The sequence below is a fragment of the Sitodiplosis mosellana genome, unplaced genomic scaffold (genome assembly GCF_009176505.1).
Source record: "Sitodiplosis mosellana isolate CC-2019 unplaced genomic scaffold, AAFC_SMos_1.0 Smas_scaffold_6226, whole genome shotgun sequence".
Taxonomy (NCBI): domain Eukaryota; kingdom Metazoa; phylum Arthropoda; class Insecta; order Diptera; family Cecidomyiidae; genus Sitodiplosis; species Sitodiplosis mosellana.
This window is the reverse complement of record NW_022601467.1, coordinates 5,426,700-5,450,523: the sequence shown is the minus strand read 5'-3', so window position 1 is coordinate 5,450,523 and position 23,824 is coordinate 5,426,700. Positions and strand designations below refer to the sequence as shown.

At 35.4% G+C, this 23,824-nt stretch overlaps 1 protein-coding gene across 2 annotated transcripts; it reads left to right on the top strand.

Moving 5' to 3' along the window:
• Window positions 1–23,614, top strand: LOC129578088 (thyroid transcription factor 1). 2 transcript variants are annotated; one of them, XM_055466187.1, is made up of 6 exons: window positions 1–1,475; window positions 1,939–2,153; window positions 8,527–8,678; window positions 14,201–14,296; window positions 22,719–22,805; window positions 23,093–23,614. In XM_055466187.1, the coding sequence occupies exons 1-6, from the start codon at window positions 1,195–1,197 to the stop codon at window positions 23,516–23,518; spliced, it is 1,257 nt and encodes a 418-aa protein (XP_055322162.1). In that variant the 5' UTR covers window positions 1–1,194; the 3' UTR covers window positions 23,519–23,614. The 2 variants fall into 2 exon arrangements, with proteins under 2 accessions (XP_055322162.1, XP_055322161.1); XM_055466186.1 differs by having other exon boundaries at window positions 1–1,490.
• The last annotated feature ends 210 nt before the right edge of the window (window positions 23,615–23,824 follow it).

Here is a 23,824-nt window from a genome sequence, read left to right as displayed (position 1 = left end):
AGTTTGTTGTACAGTGTCATAGAACCTCTTATTTCATTTTATGAATTCGTGTCGAGTGGTTATCGTGGCCAAAAAGGTGTTGAATTTTATTATTATTAATTTGTTCTATCACTGGAACAGTGTGTACCATTTATTTACTTTTTAAACATTTTTTCCGCTCATCAAAAATTGTATCATTTTATTGATATAATAATAATTAAAAAAAAAACACTAAAGCAAGCAAAAAAAGAAATAAATCACCAACGGAAGTTTATCAAAAGAAATCCTGAAGACAAACTGGACTGCGAACAATTTGTAAGCACACAAATGGCCAAAAACCTGAACAAAACTCTGGCGATCGCATCGAATCAAATTTATATGTAAACACACACTCAAAAACAAGCAAACGAATTCTTATTTTCGAAATACCATTCACGTGATACACAACAAACGACAGAAAATAAATCAGCATTTTGATTTGTAATTCATAAATGTGACCTGAACAAAATTAATTTTTGTGATTTTTGTGCACGGCTTGGAATAATGGCTGGATGAAATAAACCGCGCGAAAAAAAAAATAGATAGAGAGAAAGCGAAAAAAAAGATCAAGACATTGAATAAAGTTACGGCCACAAATGATGCCATTGGTGTATTAATCCGTTAAGTGTGCGTGTATAAACTTTTAAATATTAATTTCAGTTCAATGTTCTGTGTACGAATATTTCACGGGTTTCGTTTCTGAAAAACAAGAACTGTTGCAATCCGTAACAAGCAAATATACTCGCATATTATTCCATTTTCGAAAATCGAAATGATTTGAATTGTAAGCGTGCACAAACTAAAATCAAAAAAATAAGTGTAAAATATCAGCAATTTATGCAATAAACCTTACGCAATCCTACAAAATACTTTGATCCAAGAAGCGTTTTTACCGTTTCTTTTTTTGTTTTATTTGGTGCGATAGTATTTTTTTGATCGCATCGATTTGAAGACAAACGAAATGCTAATGATCGACCATCAGTGTGATTGTTTATGATCAGAAATTGACTCATATATTTAAAAAAAAAAAACAGCCAAAAAAAAATAAGATAGAAAAGAAAAACTGTATGCAAAAGAAGAGGAAGAACTCATTCAAGAATAACAAGAAACTTATTAGCGATTGAATTGCTATCGACACAACACCACGCTGAACGCTTTTTACATAGAAAGAAACGCATGTCAACTATACTGGCAATCAATTCTGGAACCTTTACGGAGGATCCTCAGGAGCACAATCTTCTTCAAGATTTAAATGGCGTTGATTTCGTTATGAGCTTATCGCCAAAATCGTCGAACAGTCATAATTTAGCTAGTTTACAACACTTACAAAGTCTACATCACCAAAACGCATTGCATAACCATTCGACGCCATTCAGCGTTACCGACATACTCAGTCCAATCGAAGAATCGTACCGTAAATTGGAATTAAGTAGCACGAATCCGCCGTCGCCTTACAGGTTCGTTCATTTTGAGTAAGTTTTCATTGTTCCGACGATATAGTGAGCAACACAATGGTTTTTTTTTCGTTTTTATTTGTCAAACAAAAAAAAATTGCGATCAATTTGAAATTTGGACTAGCAACGACGCCGTACACAATGGAACAGCCGTGTTGATTGAGATTGCTAAACGAATGATCCTTCAAAAGATGGTTTTTTTAATTTCAAACAAAAAAGAATGATTTTTGCAAACATATTTGAAATGCGAGCGAATTGCACAAATCCAATGTTTGCTTAAATCATCGAACACGATGTTGATCTCAATCGAAAAGCTTCTTTTGTGATCAGACCCTCATTTCAAATTGATCCAACTAAAAGTCTTATACTAAGCTGTTATCGAATACTTGAACTAATTTGGATGTTTTCTCATTTTTTTTTTTAACAAAATTCACCTTGGACGGAATGGTACGGGAATGCCGTGCAGATCAAATTCAAGTGGTAGTAGTGTAAATTCGCCAAGTGCTTTAGGAAACAGTTCCAGTATGGCAAATCCATATGCAATGACTCCACTTTATCACAGTCCAGGTGTTCAAAGCTACTGTGGACCATCTGATAACTTATCCCTAGCCGGTCATTACACAGATATGCGCAGTTCGGCTGGATGGTATGGATCGACAGCAAACGATCCACGATTTGCAAGTGAGTACTTCATTTATTTTTACGCATTTATTTTTGGATCTCTCCAAAAAAATGCTGTACGTAGGCCGAGAAAAGAACAAACACGAAAATCGGAATCGAAATTGACCAAACAACCGTCGGAGCCGTTTGTTTCGGTATTCATTTATTCACATCTAGCAAATGCCTATATCAAATTGGGTGTGTGTGTGTAATATGTTAAAGCATAACAGACGGAGAGCAATTTTGATGTGTGTTAAGTTTCCAAATAAGTAATTGATAAGGGGAATTTCACGCGCAAGTGATGCGTTGAAATAATATTATGTTTACGCATTTTCGATTCTATTCAGTTTACGGTTTATTCAATTCAATTCAATTCAATTGAGTTGTGTTAGCACAAACGTGGAAAATCGAATTTATTATATCCGAGTGGCAGCTCTATCATCCATTGTGTATAGATATCCTGTTCGAAATCTAAGATTTCTGGTGCTGTTGCTTCGCTCTCTCGTTCGCTTTTTTTTCGCTCTCTTCACTGTTTTGTGTTGTGTGTGCTGTGCACGTTTTCACATCGAATGCGTATTTAATGTTATGTCGTCAGCAAAAGGCGAAACGCTTGATTTTATCGGGCAAAAAGAAGAGAATGATAGATCGGCGCTTTTGGTTTTCAAGAGATATGTTTCGTCCAAAATGCGCCGGAATACACACACATAGTATACGCCACACATATTTTGATTCGCTTTGAATGTGGGATGTTGTGATGGAGAGATAGAGTGAAAATGAGGGTTGTAGATCGTTTGTTGTACTTGCCACCACATACACAATCATCACTATCAGCACAGCGCTAAGCGATGTGTGCCTTTCAGTACAGTTGTTGGCTGAAAATGATTGCTTTGCCGGTTGGTTGTGTTCACTTGGGCAATTGATTTAAATACATTTCAAATAACCGTCACATAATCAAGGCACAACATCGAGCGACAAAGGGGTGTGCAATGATGTTTTTCCGATGATTTTGTTTTTTGCATTCATGCTCGATGATTGGCCGGATAAACAGCAATAAAATGGATAATAAATTTCCCAAAGTGGACACATTTTCGAAGTAATTGAATTTTGCCGCTAGTATACATTGTTTGAATGCATTCAAAACACGGAAAATTAAGTCATAGCACATAAGAATAGATATAAGTTGAGATGTGGTGGTGTGTATCGACTCAAGTTCATCGGGTGAGGTGGGATTGCGATAAAATATTTAAAACATTGTTTTCTGTTTCAACGCGTTCGATTAAAAGTGGTTGCCATTTGGTTGTAATTCGGAAGAGGGTCGCCGTGGTTCATCATAATTATCACAAACCATCTTCAAATTTTATTGCGTTATTTTGACAACTAGTCAAACTGATGGAATCAAATGAAAACATTTGTACTCCTCTCATGGTTGCTATCTATAAATTTAATTAATAAAGCTGATTGCAAGCAAAACCATAGTACTCGCTGTACTTTTGAAGCTCAGTACAGTTAAAATGGTAGCAATGTTGATGTGAGACAAAATAATAACAATGTTTTTTTTTTTGTTTTTTTTTGAATATCTTTCGTCTTGCGTTCGTTGAAATCAAACTTCGGTTTTATCCCATTAAGTGTTCGCTTTACTTCAAGTGCTTCTTGTCCATATTATTCTCATTACACAAAAATGCTAATTTCTTTTTCGTAGTTTTTCGTTTTTGTCTACAACGAAACAAAAACGTTTATTTTGTGTTACCGTAATTAAAGTGGGTGAAATGAAAAGTACGAATTTGTATAATGGAAAGTAAATATTAATTACAAATGAGATTCTCATGGCTGCGCAGTAGAAGCGAAATAAACAAAAACGATGAAATTTTTTTTTTGAGAGAATTTACTAAATAAAAGGCCCAATACATGTAGAGAGAACGGCCAGGCGAGCAGAGCGCAACAGAGAAGCAGAAAAAAATGCATGAATGATGCAAAAATAACAAGAAAATAAAATGTCGACGTTGTTTAAACAACAAAATGACAGACAGAATGAACAGTTTATGTGCAGTGAGCACAGAGAATAAGGACAGCGCGCCTATCGTATGTATCACATATATAATTCAAATAGAAGCATATTTGTACTAGGAAGATATTTGGTGGAAGGCAAACTGAAATATATACACACGAAAACAACGACAAGAAGATAGAGAGCTAAAGAACTAGAAAGAGAGAGAGAGAGAGAGAGCAAGAGCAAGAGAAAAATATGAAGTTTCAATGTTTAACTGACGGGAGCGAATCGCCTTGAATTCCGCACACACACGGGCAGAGGCATGATAAGTGTTTAGTAAGTAAATAAATACCATTAGGCTTTTCTGTTATATTTTTTAAGTAGGTAAATAAATGCTGCAAGGCGTCGTCGTCGTCGTCGTTGTTGTCGTTCTTCGTACATTTTAGTTGAATTCACTTGTACATGCCCGAACCAACTTTTTTGCATTCAAAAATCATACAAAATGAATATCGTCTACTATTTGCGAAATAAAAAAAAAACAACAACAGCACAATTTTTTTAATGAACGCATTGAAATTTGTACAGCGAATGCATTTCAAAATTGATTTTCAAGACATGGCGTGCAATCAAACAAAGGCATCTTCTGCGTTGATTTAAAGCGGAAGCAAAATTTTTTTTGCCGAAATTGTTTCGCGGATACAACCAAAGCTATGTGACCGTAATTAATGAAACCATGAACAATCAAATATTTTAACTTGAGCCACCGAGGTGAAAGTTCACAGCTTCCTTATAACTCGAACAAAATGTCAGGGTTTTAATTCCTTTGCTAGAGGAATTCTGCAAAAGAAATGAAGACACAAAACAACCACATGACACACGCCGCATGCCACAAACATGCTTGCGGATTTTCCTTTCAAAATCAAAAGAAAAAAGATCGTTCGTCGGTAGGCCAAAAACTGAATACTTAAAACACTTCAATTGCCTTGAGAAAGTGTTGTAATTTGATACGATTTATTCTTTCTGTCTCTGTCTCTATCACTCTGAATAGTTCGGCATCAATGTTATAAGTTTGTTCTAATATCTCGGCAACTTTCGAGTACTTTCAATTGATTGTATTGGATTTGAAGCGCGCTAAAAACGATTTTCAGGCCGAGAAAACAGAAAAAGAAGAACTGGCACATGTCTCGAAATCAAAGACACATTGTCTTATCGATGTGCGCTATCATTTTCATAACACACAACAAAAACGGCCAACAAAATGCACACAAAAACACACGCACACACACACATCAAGCATTCCGAAAGATATTTGAATAGCCGAGGCAAAACATATCCGGTTACAGATTTGGATCATTCAATAGTTTACTTTTTACCGTATTTAGTAGCCCAATAATTTGAACAAAACGGATAAAGAAAAAAAGCGCCTCATTCTTCTTTGCTTTTCATCGGGCGGAATTACATTTCGAGACACTTGTGCGTGTCATTGTGTGTGATGCTTAGTGTAAATATTGGCCTGATTTTCTTGGTGTATTTCATTTTTCTCCTCGTCGTTTCGTCTCTGCCTCTGTGTTATTGTTCGTTCGGTGATTTGGTGTCAAATTTGTGGGTATAATAAGAAAAGTGCAATGTTTGCCGTAAATTGGCCATTTGAACCGAAGACAAAACTACGTCAAAATGATATTAGTGTTAAGTGAAGTGAGATTGCACTAGGATATGTATTACATTACACCGGATAATCGTTAAACTAAAGTCAATTTGTTTCACTTTTTTTTCGGTGATTCAAAACACTCACACGTGTGCGTACGCGCACGCACAAACACCCGCTTGACTCACATTACTCACCGATTCGTAGGCGATTCGTATTTCATTTATCATTATCGATTATTTGAAGCAACGATTGCAATGGCAGTGACCGATTTCACGCCTAACATTCAACTTAAGTGCTATGATCAAATACCATTCATTGCAGTTTCAATCGTTTTGCCCTTGCCTAATTAAAAGTGAGTGTGTGTGAGTTTCGATTTTGCTTAAGTCAATACTTATTATCGAATTTGGAAATTGTGATTTGCAAAAGAGAAGAAAAAAAATCAACAACAGATACACACCAAAAAGCGAATCGAGTGAAAGGATTTGTGATTTCAACAATCTTGAATGTTCAAAGTGAAAGTAAAACGAAAAATGTGAAAATTAAAACTTCGTGTGTTTCTCTGCTTCAATTCATGGATTTGTTTTTAAACTCAAATTTGGTTTATGCTAATCAATCACCTTACCACGTGAGATGATTGAGGCGATGATGATCAACGTGGAGTTTATGTTAAGCTTCTTCCCTACCGTTCCAGTTAAATCACTTTACTCGAATGAAAGTATTCAAAACAAATCCAACTATCACATGCTTCATGCGTTTAGCTGACCAAATAGTGAGAAAAGTCCATTCTTTTGTGAATGGAATCTGAAAAATAAACAATGATTCAAATTTCTTTAAACCTTTTTTTTTTGCTTCCAAATCGGTTTTTTTCTTCACCACCATAAGAATAAAGTGCTGTCTCACATCCACATCTGGACCCACACGCACACAAACTAAATCCATCAATGTTTGAAACGTTGTCCAATGTACCTAAAAAAAATTATTCAGGATAAAAACAACAATATTGAAATAATAATAATAAAAAAGAGCTAATATGTTGCAAAGAATGGATGGAACAGAGACGGGATATGCGATAATAACGACGGATGCACAGAGCAAATGGCAATCGAACAATGAGGGAAAGAGAAAGAGATGGCAAAGCCTGAAATAACAACTTGCACACACAGTATTTATTTTATCGAAAAGAGTAAAAATCTTGCTACCAAATGCTACGTATGCGTGTTTATGTGCCAAAGATATTTATTGTTTTTTCCTGATTGCTATAATGTGGTAAAAAGACATGGGTTACATACATACACACACACTAAATCTAGAACCAGGATCCGTGTGCGCAATGGTCCATTGTCTACGCACGACTTCTGCCATTCGATTCAATTCGAATTTGAAGCCATAAGCAAACAGAAACCAAGAGAAAACAAAAATAATATAACGTTTCTCGTTTTTGGATAAAGGAATAAAAAATGGAAATGGAGAAACATTGACAAGATAGAAAAATTCTCGGAATAACAGAAGCGGCTATTGCCGGACCTGAAACATGTAAATATTTGCCTTTTCTCTCTCTTCCTCTCTGTCTTCTACATGAAAGTCCAGAAAGGAAACACTGAAAAATGCCCATTTCCAATGCGTACATACGTTCCATTTATTTTCCCTACCAAATTCTTTGCCAATTTCATCAATATAATCTAGAATAACAACAGTTTCCTTATTCTTGTCATGTAAGCGCTTCGTGTGGGTTTTTTTTCGTTCGGAAAGGACTTTTGGTAGATCTTTTCGATTTTGGAAAATTCAGATTTAGTTTTTCTAACTTTAAATTTCAGAATTTGATTATGGTTCCAGTTACAGTTTGGTACAAATGATCCTTTCGGGAGGGAAAAAGATTCTTTTTTTCAAATCGACTAAATTTTCGACAAGCACATGATGATCGCATTAAAAGTACGAACGTTTTGTTTCAAAAACCAAAATTGGTGGGAAAACAGTGTTGAAATCGATTGCAAATTTCGAATAAAATTCCATAGCCAATTCAAGATTGCATATAAGTTGGTCAATAACATCGAAGTGGAAAAATTGCATGCATGCAGAATATTTCGAGAGAAGAATTTATCCTGGATATTATTAAACGCAACGACGCACGTTGTCCCATATGAATAAGTGTATGTGATTTACGATTTTACATAATTCGTATAAAATGTATTTGTTCAAATGAAATAGTGTTGAATGAAGATTTTAGGAGAGATTTGTGAAGAGAACTCAGGTTTCATTTTAACAAATACACGCTCAACCCCGTTTGCCTGCATTATCAAAATCTATTTTTGTCCGCATAAATGGAGAAACGAATATCGAATCGATGAAAATGATATGCACCGATTTATTGAGATTTTATTTTTCTGAATATCAACGAAATCATCGACATGTGATGGAAAGTGTGTGAGAGAGAGAGAGAGTCCATAGAGACATGTGATGGAAAGTGTTTGTTACATTTAAAAATGCATCGTACGTGCTTAATCTTATTTGTTCACAAACGAATCAGGATTGTTCCCTGTCGTCACAAAATTTAAATTCGAAATACTTTTATTGACAAAACGCAAGCGAAAAAAAGCATGAATCATTTGCAAAGGATATCTTAATTGCGGTTTAAATAAATGCAATATCTCTCCATACATGGTGTTGAATATGTTTGGCGGCCGCAACTATGTATCGAATTTAAATAGTATACGTTTTTACGACATTTTTAAATGAATTTTTTTTTTTTCGTTCCTTTTCAGTATCACGATTGATGGGTGGCTCAGCAAGCGGATCGATGGGTCATATGGGTAATATGGGTGGTTTGGCTGCTTGTAGCGTCTCTGATACAAAACCAATGCAATTCCCTTTGGCACAAAGACGAAAAAGGCGTGTACTATTTACTCAAGCTCAGGTTAGTTGCCAACCGAAACGTTCATATTTTTCTTTGCTACTTTTTCTCTGTACGCCTTATGTATGTGTGCATCGCGATTATTTCTGCAAGTTACACAATCGCTACTTGTAATCTGTTCAAGCCAATTGTTTTCGACGGACTGGCTTCTGTTGAACTTTTCTCTCTTGTACTTGCTCTCTTAGCAGCAGCAACAGCAGAAGCAGCAGCAGCAATAGCAACAGCACACAGAAAAAAGAGCATAAGCATCAAGAGAGTACGTGAAATGTGTCTTAAATTGTTCTTTTTCTCCATTTTGGTCGGACAAATTTCGGAAAAAATTCCATCTTCAGCGCATTTATTTGATGAGTGAAAGGCAATTATTTATTTTACACTCTGAACTTTATTATTTTTCTTTCTTCCTTCTGGAATTTGACCGCTTGTTTGTCTTCGTTTTATGTTTTTTTCTTTCTTCTCCTTTGTTTTTAAGCATACATATTCGGGTTTTTTTTTATTTACACAACGAAATTATTGCATCTTGAATTTTTCGATTATTTAATGATTTCACAAATTTACTTCTCAAATATCGTTACTTGATACCTACTACTTCTTCGCATTCCAAACCAAAGCGATTTGTACCTTGATTTGAATCGCTTTGAATAGTTCGATTCAAATGAAACACGGAGCGAACAAATATTGCCTCATTGATTTTCATGCGTTGGAAAATAAATTTTGGACTATATACGCATTTTCAAGATAGAAACATTTGCGCAACAAAAATCAAATATTGATTCATATTATCGTTGAAAGTATGTTACAATTTTTCATTGGAAAATATTTTCCCGTCCTTGACAAAACCTAGATCTTGTCTATTTTTATTTGTCTTTTTTTTAAATCTGAAAATCGAAATTTTTGAGAATTTTCTACAATAATTTCAAGTGAAACGTACAATGAAGAAATCATACAATTTACAAACCCGAGTAGCAAATTTCCCCTTTTTCCCGGTTGCAAATGGGTTACTATAACTTAAATACAACTCCAAAGATGTTGCAAGCCGATCTTTGTAACGTTACAATAACCGTATTGTAACAAATTGGTTATAATTCGGTTATAATTCGATTTTAGTTATGTTATTATATCGTTGCAATAGCCATGCTCATAAATCGCATACTGTCATATAACCAAAGAAAGTTTCAATAAAGTTACTATCGAGTTTCAATTTGAATGTTCATTCTTCAATTCATTCCTTTCAACGGCATCATCATTTATCTCTATCTTTGACAAATTCAACTTGAAAAATATTTAATCGCTGGGCAATTTATATATATATGTGTGAGAATGAAAATATTTTGCCGATTTTGAACATTTTCAAAATCGAAATTTTACAACGAATGTCATTTTGTCGTCAATAGTGGCCACGATAGGCTCTTAAAATTCACGCGCCCTTCAAAAGATGCAATTTTGAGAAAAAATGTGCAAAATATTTTTTTTTCAATTTTTTTAATTTTTTCGTTTAACTATCTCAAACCATTTAAAATACGATTTATAATGTCAAAATTATAATAATTAGCTAAAACGCAATGTTGAAAATGCATAAATATATGATAAATTCGATTTTATTTTCGAAAGAACAAACGCATCAATGTGCAAAAAATTTCAAACAGCAGTAAATATGGCGATTTTTACTGCCATTGTTACTAAAACTCAAATGTAACTCAAATAGAACCTTGGAATTGTTGTAACAATACTGCTACATTGTAGTAATGTTGCAGGAACTTCTTAGCTTCCATCTAGACTTTCATCATATAAAAACACGTTGCAAAAACATTTCGGCAACATATTTACAACTTGTGTTATTCAAGTTGCATTTCAGTTTTTGAAATGTTGTATAAACGTAAGAGTAACAAATAAAATTCTATTTTGCGTTTCATGTTAAACAATATTTTGGATGCCAGCATATTTTTGAACAATTCTCTACGTTTTTTCTATAATTTCCATTCTTTTTGATTTTATCCCACGATAGTTTCAATGAAATTGGTCTGTTTTTGTTTTGTTTTCCATGATTTTATTTTATTGCCACAGAATTTTGATTAGGCGATGTATTCCTTACGGAAAGAATTCTAATGACAGCCAAATTCTATTTCTTTATACAACATATCTACATTCAATATGTTTAGTTGAAGTAACCTTACTGTAACCTCTATATAACATGAATGTAACTTAATTATAACTTGAATTACGTTATTGTAACAAGAAAGATAGTAATGAAGTAGTTTCAACACAAGTTGTTTTTTTTTGTGATTTCTCTGTTTTTATCGTAATGATTGATTTTCGATTGGATGAAATCCACCAACGCGAAACGTTTAACGTTCTCAACGTTTTCGAAACTCATTAGCTTGGCAAATTCTTCAACAGAAATTGCATTCTTGGACCAAATGTATGAATGTTTGACAAGGTGAAATGCACTGACGTATCATGGTTACGTATGTAACCAAATCGTAGTTGCAGCAACGTTACAATAAAGTTTTGAGATTATGAGTTATCTGGCAACCAGTTGGTAAATTTGTTAAAATATTTCTCCTTTTCTGCAACTTAAAAATAACTTTTCTATAAATTATATATAACAAAGCGGATGCCTTGTTACCTAAAAACCACATTGCAACTGTTCTATAACATATTTTGTTGCGAATAACTGAATTGAAACCGATTTATAACAAATTTTGGTTGCAAGCCTGAGATTTTTGCTACTCGGGAAGCTTATTTCGCATTGATTGATTGTTCGTCGAAACATTGGACTTATCAACAAATGTCAGTGGAACCATTTTCAATTGTTTGTTCCGTCATATTTGTTGAGAATTTTATTCAAATAGTAGGCGATCGTAAGTTGTACGCATTGTAAAAATAATCAGCTATAGCATGCGTTCTAGAACGAACAATTTCGTTATATCATAATTTCCGACAATTTCTTGTTCCGTTGAAGTGAATCACTGCCAAGAAACAACTTCACAATCGTTTTTCGAGTTCAATGTTTCGAAAATGAAATAAAAACTATTCTTGAATAAGAAATCAAATGCGATTTACTTGGCTTAAGAAGTAACCGTTTGAATAGAAAGTACGCGCAAAAGATGAAACGATTTAATCAAGATAAATTAAATAATACATTCTTGAAATGAAATCTCCAGCATGTCCAACAATGTAGATAGCAAAGAATTTAAATCGTTTAATAGTTTTGTGGTGGTTCCGTTTCCAAAGCCACAATACAATGCGTGACGAGAAAATGTTTTTTTTTTAATTTTCATGACGAAATCCAAGATATTATTGTCAGTTTATTTCAATAAATCACATCCTTTTCATTTGTTTATAAAAATGATTCACTCCATCATTTATTTTGCTTCGGCCTTCTTCTTCTTTTTTCTCGACAATTTGTCGCTTTAAATTTGTTTAGAAAGCAGTTTAAATTCGATTTAGGTTGATTGATAAGCTCTGATAAAGGGAGGAGAGGAATATAAAATGGTTTCAAAATATTTTGGCTTTTGTTTAACAACAAAAAAAAAAGAATTGACGATTGATCCATTTACAGCAAATTGATCGAGTGACTAAGGTTATTTTTTTTGTGTTCCACTCTGCATTTGATTTTGGCTGCAAAATGAAAATTGCCTCTCACCTTCTGTATCACTCTTGTTTGGTTCGTTGTTCCTAATAAGGGGTGGTGCCTTCTGTTCTACGCTTAACGCATAAGTTAAATATTATGATTTATTTGCAAAATTCGAGATCAAGATAGACGACGACGACGATGGTTTGTGTGTGTACTTTTGCTTCTATGTATGTACGCGCCAGCGAATGAGTGAGTGAGGCAGCGCGAACGAACGAAGGGAACTCAACAGATCTTGCCATCACTCTTTGCACAAATCTAAACAATAATTGTCTGCCATGCCGTAGATTTGATGGAATTGGAAGCCCATGAAACATGCACGAAAGTCAATGTAAATATTTACATCACTTCGCGACGTTCGTTAATCCAAAAGGTCTTAATGGTTTCAAAATAGCTTGGTGTGCGTGCGAAAAAGTGAAAAGATGCTGACTGTTGCCTGGCAATGGTTTTTTCGTTCATCATCTCTCGCTCTCTACCGTTACACACCGAACACTACATCATAGATACACACACACACACACACAAACACGCACATCAGTCCCGTTCCGTCCCGTCCATCCTGAAACTTTTGCATGAAAATCGCATCGTTCGGTCGCTCCCATCATGGTGGTGATGATGATGGCACATAGCACATTTCCACACTTTCGTTTCTCGTTCGCTTCCTCATTTAGCGGTGCGATGCGAGAGATGTGGATGATTTTATGTTTATAAATGAAATTGTTCATTTCTATTCAACACTCACACTCTCTTCCTCCCGCTCTTCGGTTTGGCATCTCGATTGTCGTCGTTTCCCGATGTGTTTGACGTTGCTGGGATCACATTGGCTTGGCTTTGCAACATTTATTTGGTAGCACACAGGCGGGATAGCTGTTTCGCTTATACAACCGTATAAATTCACGGGCGCACATATATATGTATATACGTATATATATATATATTTTTATTCCGTTTTCTCTGCGCTCTCCGTGTGTTTATCGTTGACAAATATTTGGACACGTTGTTTGTATAACATAAAACATTAAAAACCATCACAATTACATCCAACGTCAAACTAAATGTCAAACATAAGATCCGTATCCCCATCATTTCCAACAACAATAATAATATACTCCATGCGCGCGCTTCAGCACTCTCTCTCTCTCTCGCTCTCTACCTACATTTATTTACTTATATACCAGTGAAAATTACACATTCCGTGAGAGTACAATTGAACAAAAATGCAATTTTGTAATAGCATTTCACCAATTTCGTGGGTTCCAATGATGGCTGGGTAAGGTATATACACATAAACGGTGTGTGTGTGTGTATTTAGATGCACAGCAGCCCAGCAATTGATTGAAAGAGAGAGAGAGATGCGACAGCACCGCGCACCGATACTAACTTTTTCGGAATGATGGAGCAAACTGAACTGCTGTTCAGCAAATAAATATCTCAAATACATTTCAAATAAATATAAACACTCTTTCGGCCTCGAATAAATAAACAACGCTGAAAAGACAATGACGCGAACTTTTCGACTCGTCTATTTTTTTTCGCCGTCATTTTTTGTTGTACGGTGTCGTTGATCACCATTACGCAATTCAAATGAGCTTTGGCTGTCCACGCATGCTAAAATTTCGTACGTGTTCAATTGACAAATGGTGAAACTTACGCACCGATTCATCTCTAATTTACATTTGGGTGTAGTTTTTTTTTTCTATTTCGCTTATTCGCTCCAAAAACGAAAAACTCTTGAACGACTTGGCACATTCACTTTTGGCCCAAAACAAACTGAACAAATAGCCGATCAACACACATATACATACATCTTGTAATTAGTTACGAACGGTTGCCAAGCATTCGAAGCATTTTCTTAATTTGATCTCATTTTGGTTTTTGTTTTTTTCGTCCCTAGGTTTATGAATTAGAGAGACGTTTCAAACAGCAAAAGTACCTTTCAGCGCCGGAACGTGAGCATTTGGCGAGCGTCATCCATCTAACACCAACACAGGTAATTAGAAGCACTCATTTGGTTTTGTACTGTTTACGATACAGAAAGGAAAAAAAAGCATTACAAAAAAATACAAAGAGTTGAGCAGAAGCCCACACCTACATTGAACTCTCGGCGCGCGTGAGTCGTATTCAAACGTTTGTATGTATTTCAACACAACATAATCACACTGCTTTTCTTTCCGATGATTTGGCCCGAGGCTGTCCGTGTAAACAAACCACGTCGATTGTAAAATATTTCAGTGGTTGCTAGCCAACACCCATTGGCATGCTCGCCCTATGATACACCAGATTATCAATTCATCGCATTTAATGGTTTCATTTCCATCGTCTCGGAGAAAAACGTTTGAAATCACATAATTAAAGTGTCAAATTTAAAGTAAACCTATTGAAATGACACGCATGCTTTCGATATTAGCGCACAAACAACATTCAATGAAAACGGGATGGAAAAATGTACGCTATTTTCTTTGTAACTGTAATCTGAAAGTCGGTGATAATTTTCATTCTTGGAATTTTCCGTTGATACGGAGCATTTTTTTTTATTTCTCTTCCATTACATTTTCGATGATGTTGAACATTTTGATGGCGTTGTATGCGGCCCCGATCATCGTAGAATGGTGATTGTTCGGTTGTCAGAGAGTCGAATATCATCGAAAAATACCAAACGTAACTGGAAACACTATATGTTGTACGACGAATAGAATGGGAAATTAAACGGTTTTTCTGCCTATCAAATGAAATAATGATGATCGTTCAAACGAAAAATAAAAAAATCAAACGGAACCATTTTTTCGTTGTTGTTGTTGTTGTTGGAAAACGCTTGCGTTAAGACAGAAGCTACAAAAGGTACCAGATTGTGCATCCATTCGGTGTATGTACTTCAAGAGCATATGTCAGTGTGATATCAGCACTCATCAACACATGAAATCGCTTGCGCTCTCTCTCGCCCTTGCTTCCGATCGCTATTTCTCTCTTTTTTGTTCTATCGACATTGGTTCTCGTTTGCCCAAGCAAACCAAATCCAAGTTGAACTGCATGCACACAGCACCAACAGCAGCAGCAGCAGCAACAACCGAGAATAAAAAACGGTGACAATGGAAAAATTACAGTTTATGTTAATTTGAAAAGCAAATTGTTATTTTTTTTCTATCCATGGCATTCAAACGGCGCTCACGTATGATTTTCTATATATATAGATGCAATTAAACTATTATTATATAAAAGAGTGAGGAAAATTGAAGGTATATTGCAACAGACACTGGATCAGTAGACCGTAGAATGGATTTCAAGTGTTTTCAAACATCTGGTCACGCCTTTTTTACCATTCCTCATATGCCCGTCGAATCATGTTATGTTTCCATTGCCTTGTGATGACTGTGAGTATATATGTAGTTTGAGTTCATCGCATCGAATAACAATATATCGTAGCCTGCAAAACTCACTCATTGACAATACATAAAAAGCGGTTTAAATGATTGTTAGCTTTTTATATTGCCCCCGGAATGGATGGAATGGAATGGAAAAAAAAGCGAGAAGAAGTACCGTCGTCGATCCGTCGTCGCATGCTTGAAATGACACTTTCAAAAAAATTAATTTACGTAAACAAATCGGGCTGGCAAAGCACGATCACCTTCGATTGGATCTCATCTTCGACAATTTATTCCTAATTCGGTGGGTTTTTTCCCTCTCTTCTTTTGAATTGTTGATAAAAAAAACATATGGAGTTGCATCGTCGCGAAAGGATTTTGGACTGGCACAACAACAGTAGAGAAAGAGTCCAAAAATAAGAATGAAAACACACATACGGACATTTCGGGTGATTGAGAGCATCTTTGAATGATATTTGATTTTCAAAGTCAGCGCCAATCAAAATCCTTGAGCCATTGTTTAAAATTCAAATATTCGGAAATGTAAATGAGATGAGGAGAGAGTGTGCGAGAGATAGAGCGTTCATTTCAAAAATAGTACTTAAAATCTGGCAGACGGTCAATTAAAGTGAACAAGCAGTGTGTTTTGCAATGGCAATTATGATGATTTAATAAAGACGACTTTTGTCGAACAGGAAAATCAATTTCCCAGTCCGAATTCCGTTTGGTTTCATTAATGAACAATCAAAATATGAAGTAATGAACAATGGAACCGGAGACTGGTTTTGTTTTTGATATGTGTGTCAGGCTGTTTCTCTCTCTCTCACACGCACTCACACGCTGTTGTTTATGCAGTCGCTGACGCGTGCATATTTCATAACACAAAACAAATGCATTTAACCAACGTAATGACATTTTAGACGGATGTCAACGATCACAACACACACACACACACAAACCAACATACAAAACGGTTTTTCCTACCAACGGCCCAAAAACTCCAAATCCATATTTAATAATTTTCCGAAAACAAACAAATCATGCCCATGTTTATTGTGTGCAAATTGTTTACCAGCCAATGTCATGCACGCGTTTCACGGTCTCCGGCCACAACGGGAGAAGCAGTTCACAACGATATTTCTTTAAAAAAAAAAGCAGCAATAACAACATAACAACCAAATATTAATCGTTCCATGATGTGTGAAAAGTGCTCCGGTTTATCGAGATAATCCTCTTTGATAACTATTGTTTGATTTATTATGTGTTGAAATAGCGCAAACGTCCGACCAACGCTCTTGATTCCCGTTAATACCAAATCTGACATTTTACAACCAACGCTGAATGCATTTTAATGCTGCATATTATAAACAAATTAACTGGAGACCGACTTTTTTTCCTACGTTGAACACATTTTTATTAATTTTAAAGTGAAATATCAGCGTTGTTCGAAAAATAAGTCATTTTTTTTCCATGGTACATTCAATAAAATTTGAATGAAAAAAAAGGATCCAATTTGCAATTTCATATCTTATTGAATGTCTATGTTCGTTTCGGGGCCATCCGAGAAAAAAAGAACGATTTTAAGGTTGATGGGGTGTGTTTATGACAATCGACATTTGTCAGATTTGTATGTATGGTGCCCATGAAACAGGCCATAAAGCCAGTCTAATGCATAATTCGAACACATTCTTTTCACACTCTATCTCACTTTCGACTCTCTATCGACACGATCACAAAAAAGGAATCTGTTAGTTTAGAAGTAAAAATCCATTTTTTGTGTGCTCACTTTATAAGTGGTTTAAAATATGCAACTTTTTATATTGATGGTTATTTAGTGCAGAAAAAGTGGATTTTGAGGTACCCATCAATATAACACAAAAAAAAGAGAGAATGGAATTATGTCTAAAGCGACAAGCTCAAGAGAAGAAAAAAAAAGTGATGCGCATAAAAACCACCGAAAAGTATAAACTGTGAACGACAGAGAGTGAATGCAGAAAAAAATACACGCAATCTAGGTCTACGCTAAACACCAATTTATGGTTCACGTTACCGCAAATATTCTTACAATAACATTTATATAGCAATTTAGATAAAAATAGTCTGAACGCTTTTTTTTATATTCATTCCTCTCGTCTCTCGATATTTTGTCAATTACCCGCTGATATATTTTTTTTCGCTTGAACATTGCCTGCTAAAACCCAAGCTACCTACTTGAAGTGCGTGCGTACGGTCTCTCTCTCTCTCTCTCTCTCTCTCTTTATTTCGTCATCATCGTTGTTGTTGGTCTATTGTAGTTTTTACAGTAAGTTTGCAGCGCACACATAATTCCAGTGTTGTTCATGCTCTGCGGAACGTTTTGTGCTGAAAACACACCGCAGCGCAGTGATAATAACAACAACAACAGCAGCAGTAGCAACAACAGCCAGAATAATAATAATCATCATCATAATAATCGTGAAACGATGACGGAGGGGTCGATCATAATGTTGTTTTATTTGTATCACACCGCTCGAACGCTAAAATACACGCTACTCCGACATCTCTCTAAAAAACATAATTTTTTTTTCGCTTAGTTTACTTGTGATTCCGCATTGTGCTCGGGTTTTCCGTTCGTTTTTTCTTCTCTCGCTCTCTATCTCTCATTCGCTCAGCCAAATTATGCTTGTATGCGTGTATGTTATGCTCGTGTACTTTTTTTATATTTCATTCGTGCTATCTTCAGCATTCTTCTCCTTCGGAATTGAGCGATTTTCGTTTACATTGTACGTGCTCATGTTCAATCAAGCACCATACAAAAATTTTGTGTGGAAGTGCGATGGTGGTAATGTATAATGAAATGATTATGATGACAATGATGTTGTTGAGATATTCTATTGTTGTGACTAACAACAATTGCTTCAGGATAATTCTTAATTCTCTTTATTTCTCGTCACTAACACACACACACACACACAAAAAACGAGAGCAAAATGCATGAAATAGAAAGCAGAAGAAAAAAAAAATGTTGTTCGACGTCGACAGCAGCGGCGGCAGCAAGAGCTAAAACCCAAAACCAGATCGAACCATTACACTTTGTTGTGTACATTCGCCTTGCGATGTATGTAAGTGTACATGGATTTACGCATCATTTATTTTTTAAGGATTGATCCCTTGTCTACCCTCGCCATTATTCTATCAATTCTCTCTCTCACACTCTCTATCTCCTCCGTGTGGCTGTTGTTGTTGTTTTTTTTACTCGAGGTTATTTTTTTCTGGTATGTGTTGATAGATTTTGATTGCTAATTCTAATGGTATCGCTTGTGTTGGCATGTTTTTCTTCTATTGGTTTGTTCCATTGCGATGGTGTTGATGTTATGGTGTGTGAAATTCATGTTGGAACAAGCGATAATACGATCGGATTGTCATTATTTCGAGTGAAAGAGCGAAAAAAGCCAACCCAACCCAACCCAACCAAAGATAAGTCAATCAGATTGTGAGCGTGATATGGATGATTTACATGTGATACGACAACTCAATTAATAGTTGTGAAATCGGAAAAACAATGCAACAAAACAGTACACACCGGTCACAAAGTTGATGGTTAATCGACTTAAGCCTTGAGGCTAAAGAAAACGTCAGAAACATTAAAGGCCAATGATTTCCGTAAATCCGGTAAAAGTAGGGATTTTATTTGGCAAATTTTTCAGGAAGTCAATTCGATGCGTATAAGCCCACGTTGATTGGTCCAGATCTAATGTTGATTGGATTATAAAAGTTTAAGTCGAGTGTACTGTTTGTGGCACATGGAATGCATCGTTTTGCCTACGACTGCATCGGTACTCCATTCGATTTTGATGCATTTCAAAATCGCTTTGTTGTTTCATTGGCAAAGCTTTTGATGTTCATTTCATTCGCGCGATTAGTCGTCATGTTGAAAAATGGCTCTTTCCATATTTCTCACATTGTGCGTAGCTTTTGATTTTGTCTTTGTCACTTTTGCCGTCGTCGTCGTTGTCGTGATCATCGTCATCACCGCAGCCACCGACTGCAACGAGTGTCTCCATTTAAGTAGTTTTAATTATAGTTGGATAAACATTGACATTACGGCTCGCTGCTCAGTTTTACTTTATGAATACGTTAAATAGGCACGAGAAAAAGATCTTTCTTAAACAATTTGCGGCATGCACAATCGCCAGAAACAGAATTTATTATCCTGAGATAGATAGAAAAGGCTACACACAACCACACCGAAAGTGACTGCAATGGAACCCACTCACACAGAGAGAATATTCGAATCAAACGCGATGAGCTGTGCAGTGAAATAATTTTTCCATTTATCTCGTCAAACGAATAATATAAATTAAAATTGGAATTGTAAATAAAAATGCACTTGGTTTTGTGCAAAGTGAAGTGAAGCTCCTTGTGATATGGACCAGAAAAAGGAGAAGGACGACCGAGAGCGAATGAGCAAGCGAGAGACTGAGAGTGAGCGAATGAATAGAAAATTGCGATTATGAATGAGATAAACAGAAAAAGAAATGCCAAGTTAACACTTCGATGCTTGTATTTTTGTTTAGTTTTCTATTAAATGAAATGATGCATGGAGTGGAGATGTGTAATTGAAATGGGATCAAGTCTTTCCATAATAAAATTAAGCCAAAGGCTTTGAATAGATGAAAACTGGCTCCGTCGGTAGCCTCCTTTTGGACCACGGAAAAATGCTAATTTTCAACGAAGTCAGTTTTTTTTCGCTTCCGCGATGTCTCATAGCCCATTGAATTGAGGTTTTGTTCAACCGCAGCATTTAGGCCCAATCAGAATGCTTTCTTATAGAATTCATAGGGTGCACTATAAAATGAAAAACCCACAATATTGGATATATTTGGTCAAATTCCGTTACTTTTTGTAAAAGTCATTGAAAAAAAAAACAATTTGAGTCAATACCATTCGGTATATATTAGGCATCTGACCCTTATATATCGGTTTTAACGAAACCGAAAATCAATTCTTCGTCAAAAAATTAAGTAGAAATAGCTCATCGGATTTCTCAAAAATGAAGACAGGCCGCGCTAGCGTCCTATCTAAATACATTATAATGAATAAGTACAAACTAATACATATGCATTTCTACTATGAATACGTTTCATGCTATGTGTTTTAATTTCATTTAATTTTGGAAATTGAAAAAAAAAACTTCTCGACAAAATATATTTTAAAACATCATTGCAATAAAAAAAAAATTCCAAGTAAGAATGAATATATTGATATTGAGTAAGAAAATTCGGTGAAATCGGTGAAATACTTGAATCAAACATAAACGTTTGAAAAACGTACGACGCGCGCCAAAGCATAAGTGATGTCAAAGTGTGTACAAAGAGTGAAGCAATAGTGCGTTTAATGCTATGTGCTATAGTGTCTCTGTTGATGTTGATCGCTGACGTTTATAGTGGTAGAATGAAGAAATAACCGGATTGTCTAGCTATATTTAGCGTCAAATGGCGACGTTTTGGCTATTTTTGAATATATTTGAGCCTCTCAAGCCACCAAATCACTCTTTTATGTATGTTGGTGAGTATTAGCAATAAAGTATTCAAAATGCGATTTTCTGTGATTTTACCGTCTTTTCGTGACAATACATGGATGCAAAAATGTTTCTTTGGTTTTAATTTATATATTTTGATAATAAAACATAAGAAAAATGTGCAAAAAATGATGAATTTTTTTTTTATAGTGTCACTATAAAATTAAAACCGATATATAAGGGTCAGATGCCTAATATATCGAATGGTATTGACTCAAATTGTTTTTTTTTTTCAATGCCTCTTACAAAAAGTAACGAAATTTGACCAAATATATCCAATATTGTGGATTTTTCATTTTATAGTGCACCCTATAAATTTTATAGGAAACCATTCTGATTTGGCTTTAGATGATCTAAAATCATGAATGTGCGTGAGACTTTTCTTGAATTGCGTTTTTCTATCATTCCGCTGAAGCAATGAAATTAGCACATAGTCTGCAAATATAATAGAATTTTACGCAACATCAGCCAACATTTCGAATAACAAACGGATCACTAGAACTGCGAACACGGGCATGGCGTGAAGAGAAGAGGAAAAAAGAGAGAGAAACAGACAGACAGAAAGAGAAAGAACGATGTGAAAATGCTCAGCTTTCTAAGCAATTATCATGCAGTAAAAAGTCTTTGTGCGATAAATAGTTTTGCACGATTTCGAAAAACACGTACACAAAGTGTCTAATGCAGAGTGAAGAGTTTTTCTCTTAAGATTTTTATTCGCAACAACACATCAATTTCTTTTGTTCTCTTCTGAATATTTCCTCTCTGAATAATTTTAAGTGAGATTTTTCTGTGGTAAAACCTTTTATGAAAAATTTTCTCTTAAAACAAATATTTCCTTCACTCTTTTTGCTCTTTCTCTCTCTCCGTTTCTGTCTCGGTCTCTGTCTCCCATTTTTGAAATCATTTTCTCTCCTGCTCCATTCCAAATGTGCGCCATTCCATTTACAATTCGCCACTGCCACAAGAACAACAAAAACAAAAGCGGTTGACTTTTGTTTTATGTAGCAAAAGAATTTTTCGACAAGTGCTCGCACCACTCGAAAATAATATATTTCACTGTTTGATTCATCAAACGGCACATTTTCTGTGTGTTTGATAGAGTGCTTTCAGATTGATTAAGATAAAAGGGAACAGGAATATATTTTTTCGAAATCGCTTCTTTATTTCGCCTTCTTTGTATTCACATCCTTCAATTAGGTAAAAAACTCATTGAAGAGCATTTTTCAGCATAACAATTGAACGAAAGTAAAAGAGCGCAAAAAAAACGACCCAAACTGAGAGAATCATTTGTTGTCCAAAGGAAATCCAATAAATTTGTCGAACCATCGAAGTTAGTGTGTGTGTTTGTGTGTGTGTGTGTGGACGTTTTGATGTGGGCTCTGCAGAGAAAAAAGAAGAAAAAAATCTAACTCAAGTCATTATTATTTACCTCTTACCGATTGTAATGTTTTGTTAATGTTATTTCGATTTGGTGCATCTTTTCTTTTATCTAGGTGAAAATTTGGTTTCAAAATCATCGATACAAATGCAAACGCCAGGCCAAGGAGAAAGCAATGGCTGAACAAAACCAACATAATCAGGTACGAATTTCGATTGCACTCATTGAAATCGTATTACTTTTATTTTAAGCAGAAAAGATTTGTTCGTGTTTCTTTTGCTCTCGCTCTCGACACAATTCAAACCACAATATTTTTTTATTCTTCGGAGCGAAGCAAATAATAAGCGGGCAACAGTTAGAGAAAGAAAAACTTTACTTAATCATAGAATATAGAAAAAAGCCAGCGCACACAATTCGGAAGCGAATTGCTTGTGTGCATTGAATCGTGTAAATTCTAAATCATAATTTGCTTCTTTGATTTTTACACAGTCAGCCAGTTCACCTCGACGTGTTGCCGTACCCGTATTAGTTAAAGATGGTAAACCGTGTTCGAACAATTCGAACAATAGTAGCCAACCAGCGCAGGCACCGAATCAACAAAATCAACATCAACAACAGCAACAAGCCCAGCAACAGCAGCAACAATTGAACAGTAATACCACACCGTCGAACAATAACAATGTAATCGTTGTTGGCGATGTATCCAACACACTAACACATTCACCCGATACATCATCGACCTTATTGTCCAGCTACAATGGTGTTCAGCATTCGCAAATGTTGCAACAACCTTGCAACAATTCATTGATGTCGAGCAGCTTAGCGATGGCATATCGAAATCAAAATAATTTCATGGGAAATAGCCACCAACAACAATGCGGCAGTTACATACCCATGCAGGGACGAGCTTGGTAACTTTAAATTTTTACTTTAACACAAACACAAAATAAATAAACGAAAAGAGAGTAAGAGAAAGAGACAGAGAGACAGAGAGACAGAGAGAGAGAGAGAGAGAGAAATAAAATTCCCCCCACGCACGCACACATACAAGCAACTAACAACACACACACACACACATACAAATTCATACACATATCGATGAAGGAACACCCACTTGCGCTCAAGCTCACGCAGAGTATCCAGTATTCCTTATTTATTTGCTTCGCGAAACCAATTCAAGATTATGTTTTTCCTTTCCTTTTACTTTCATTTTGCAAATTT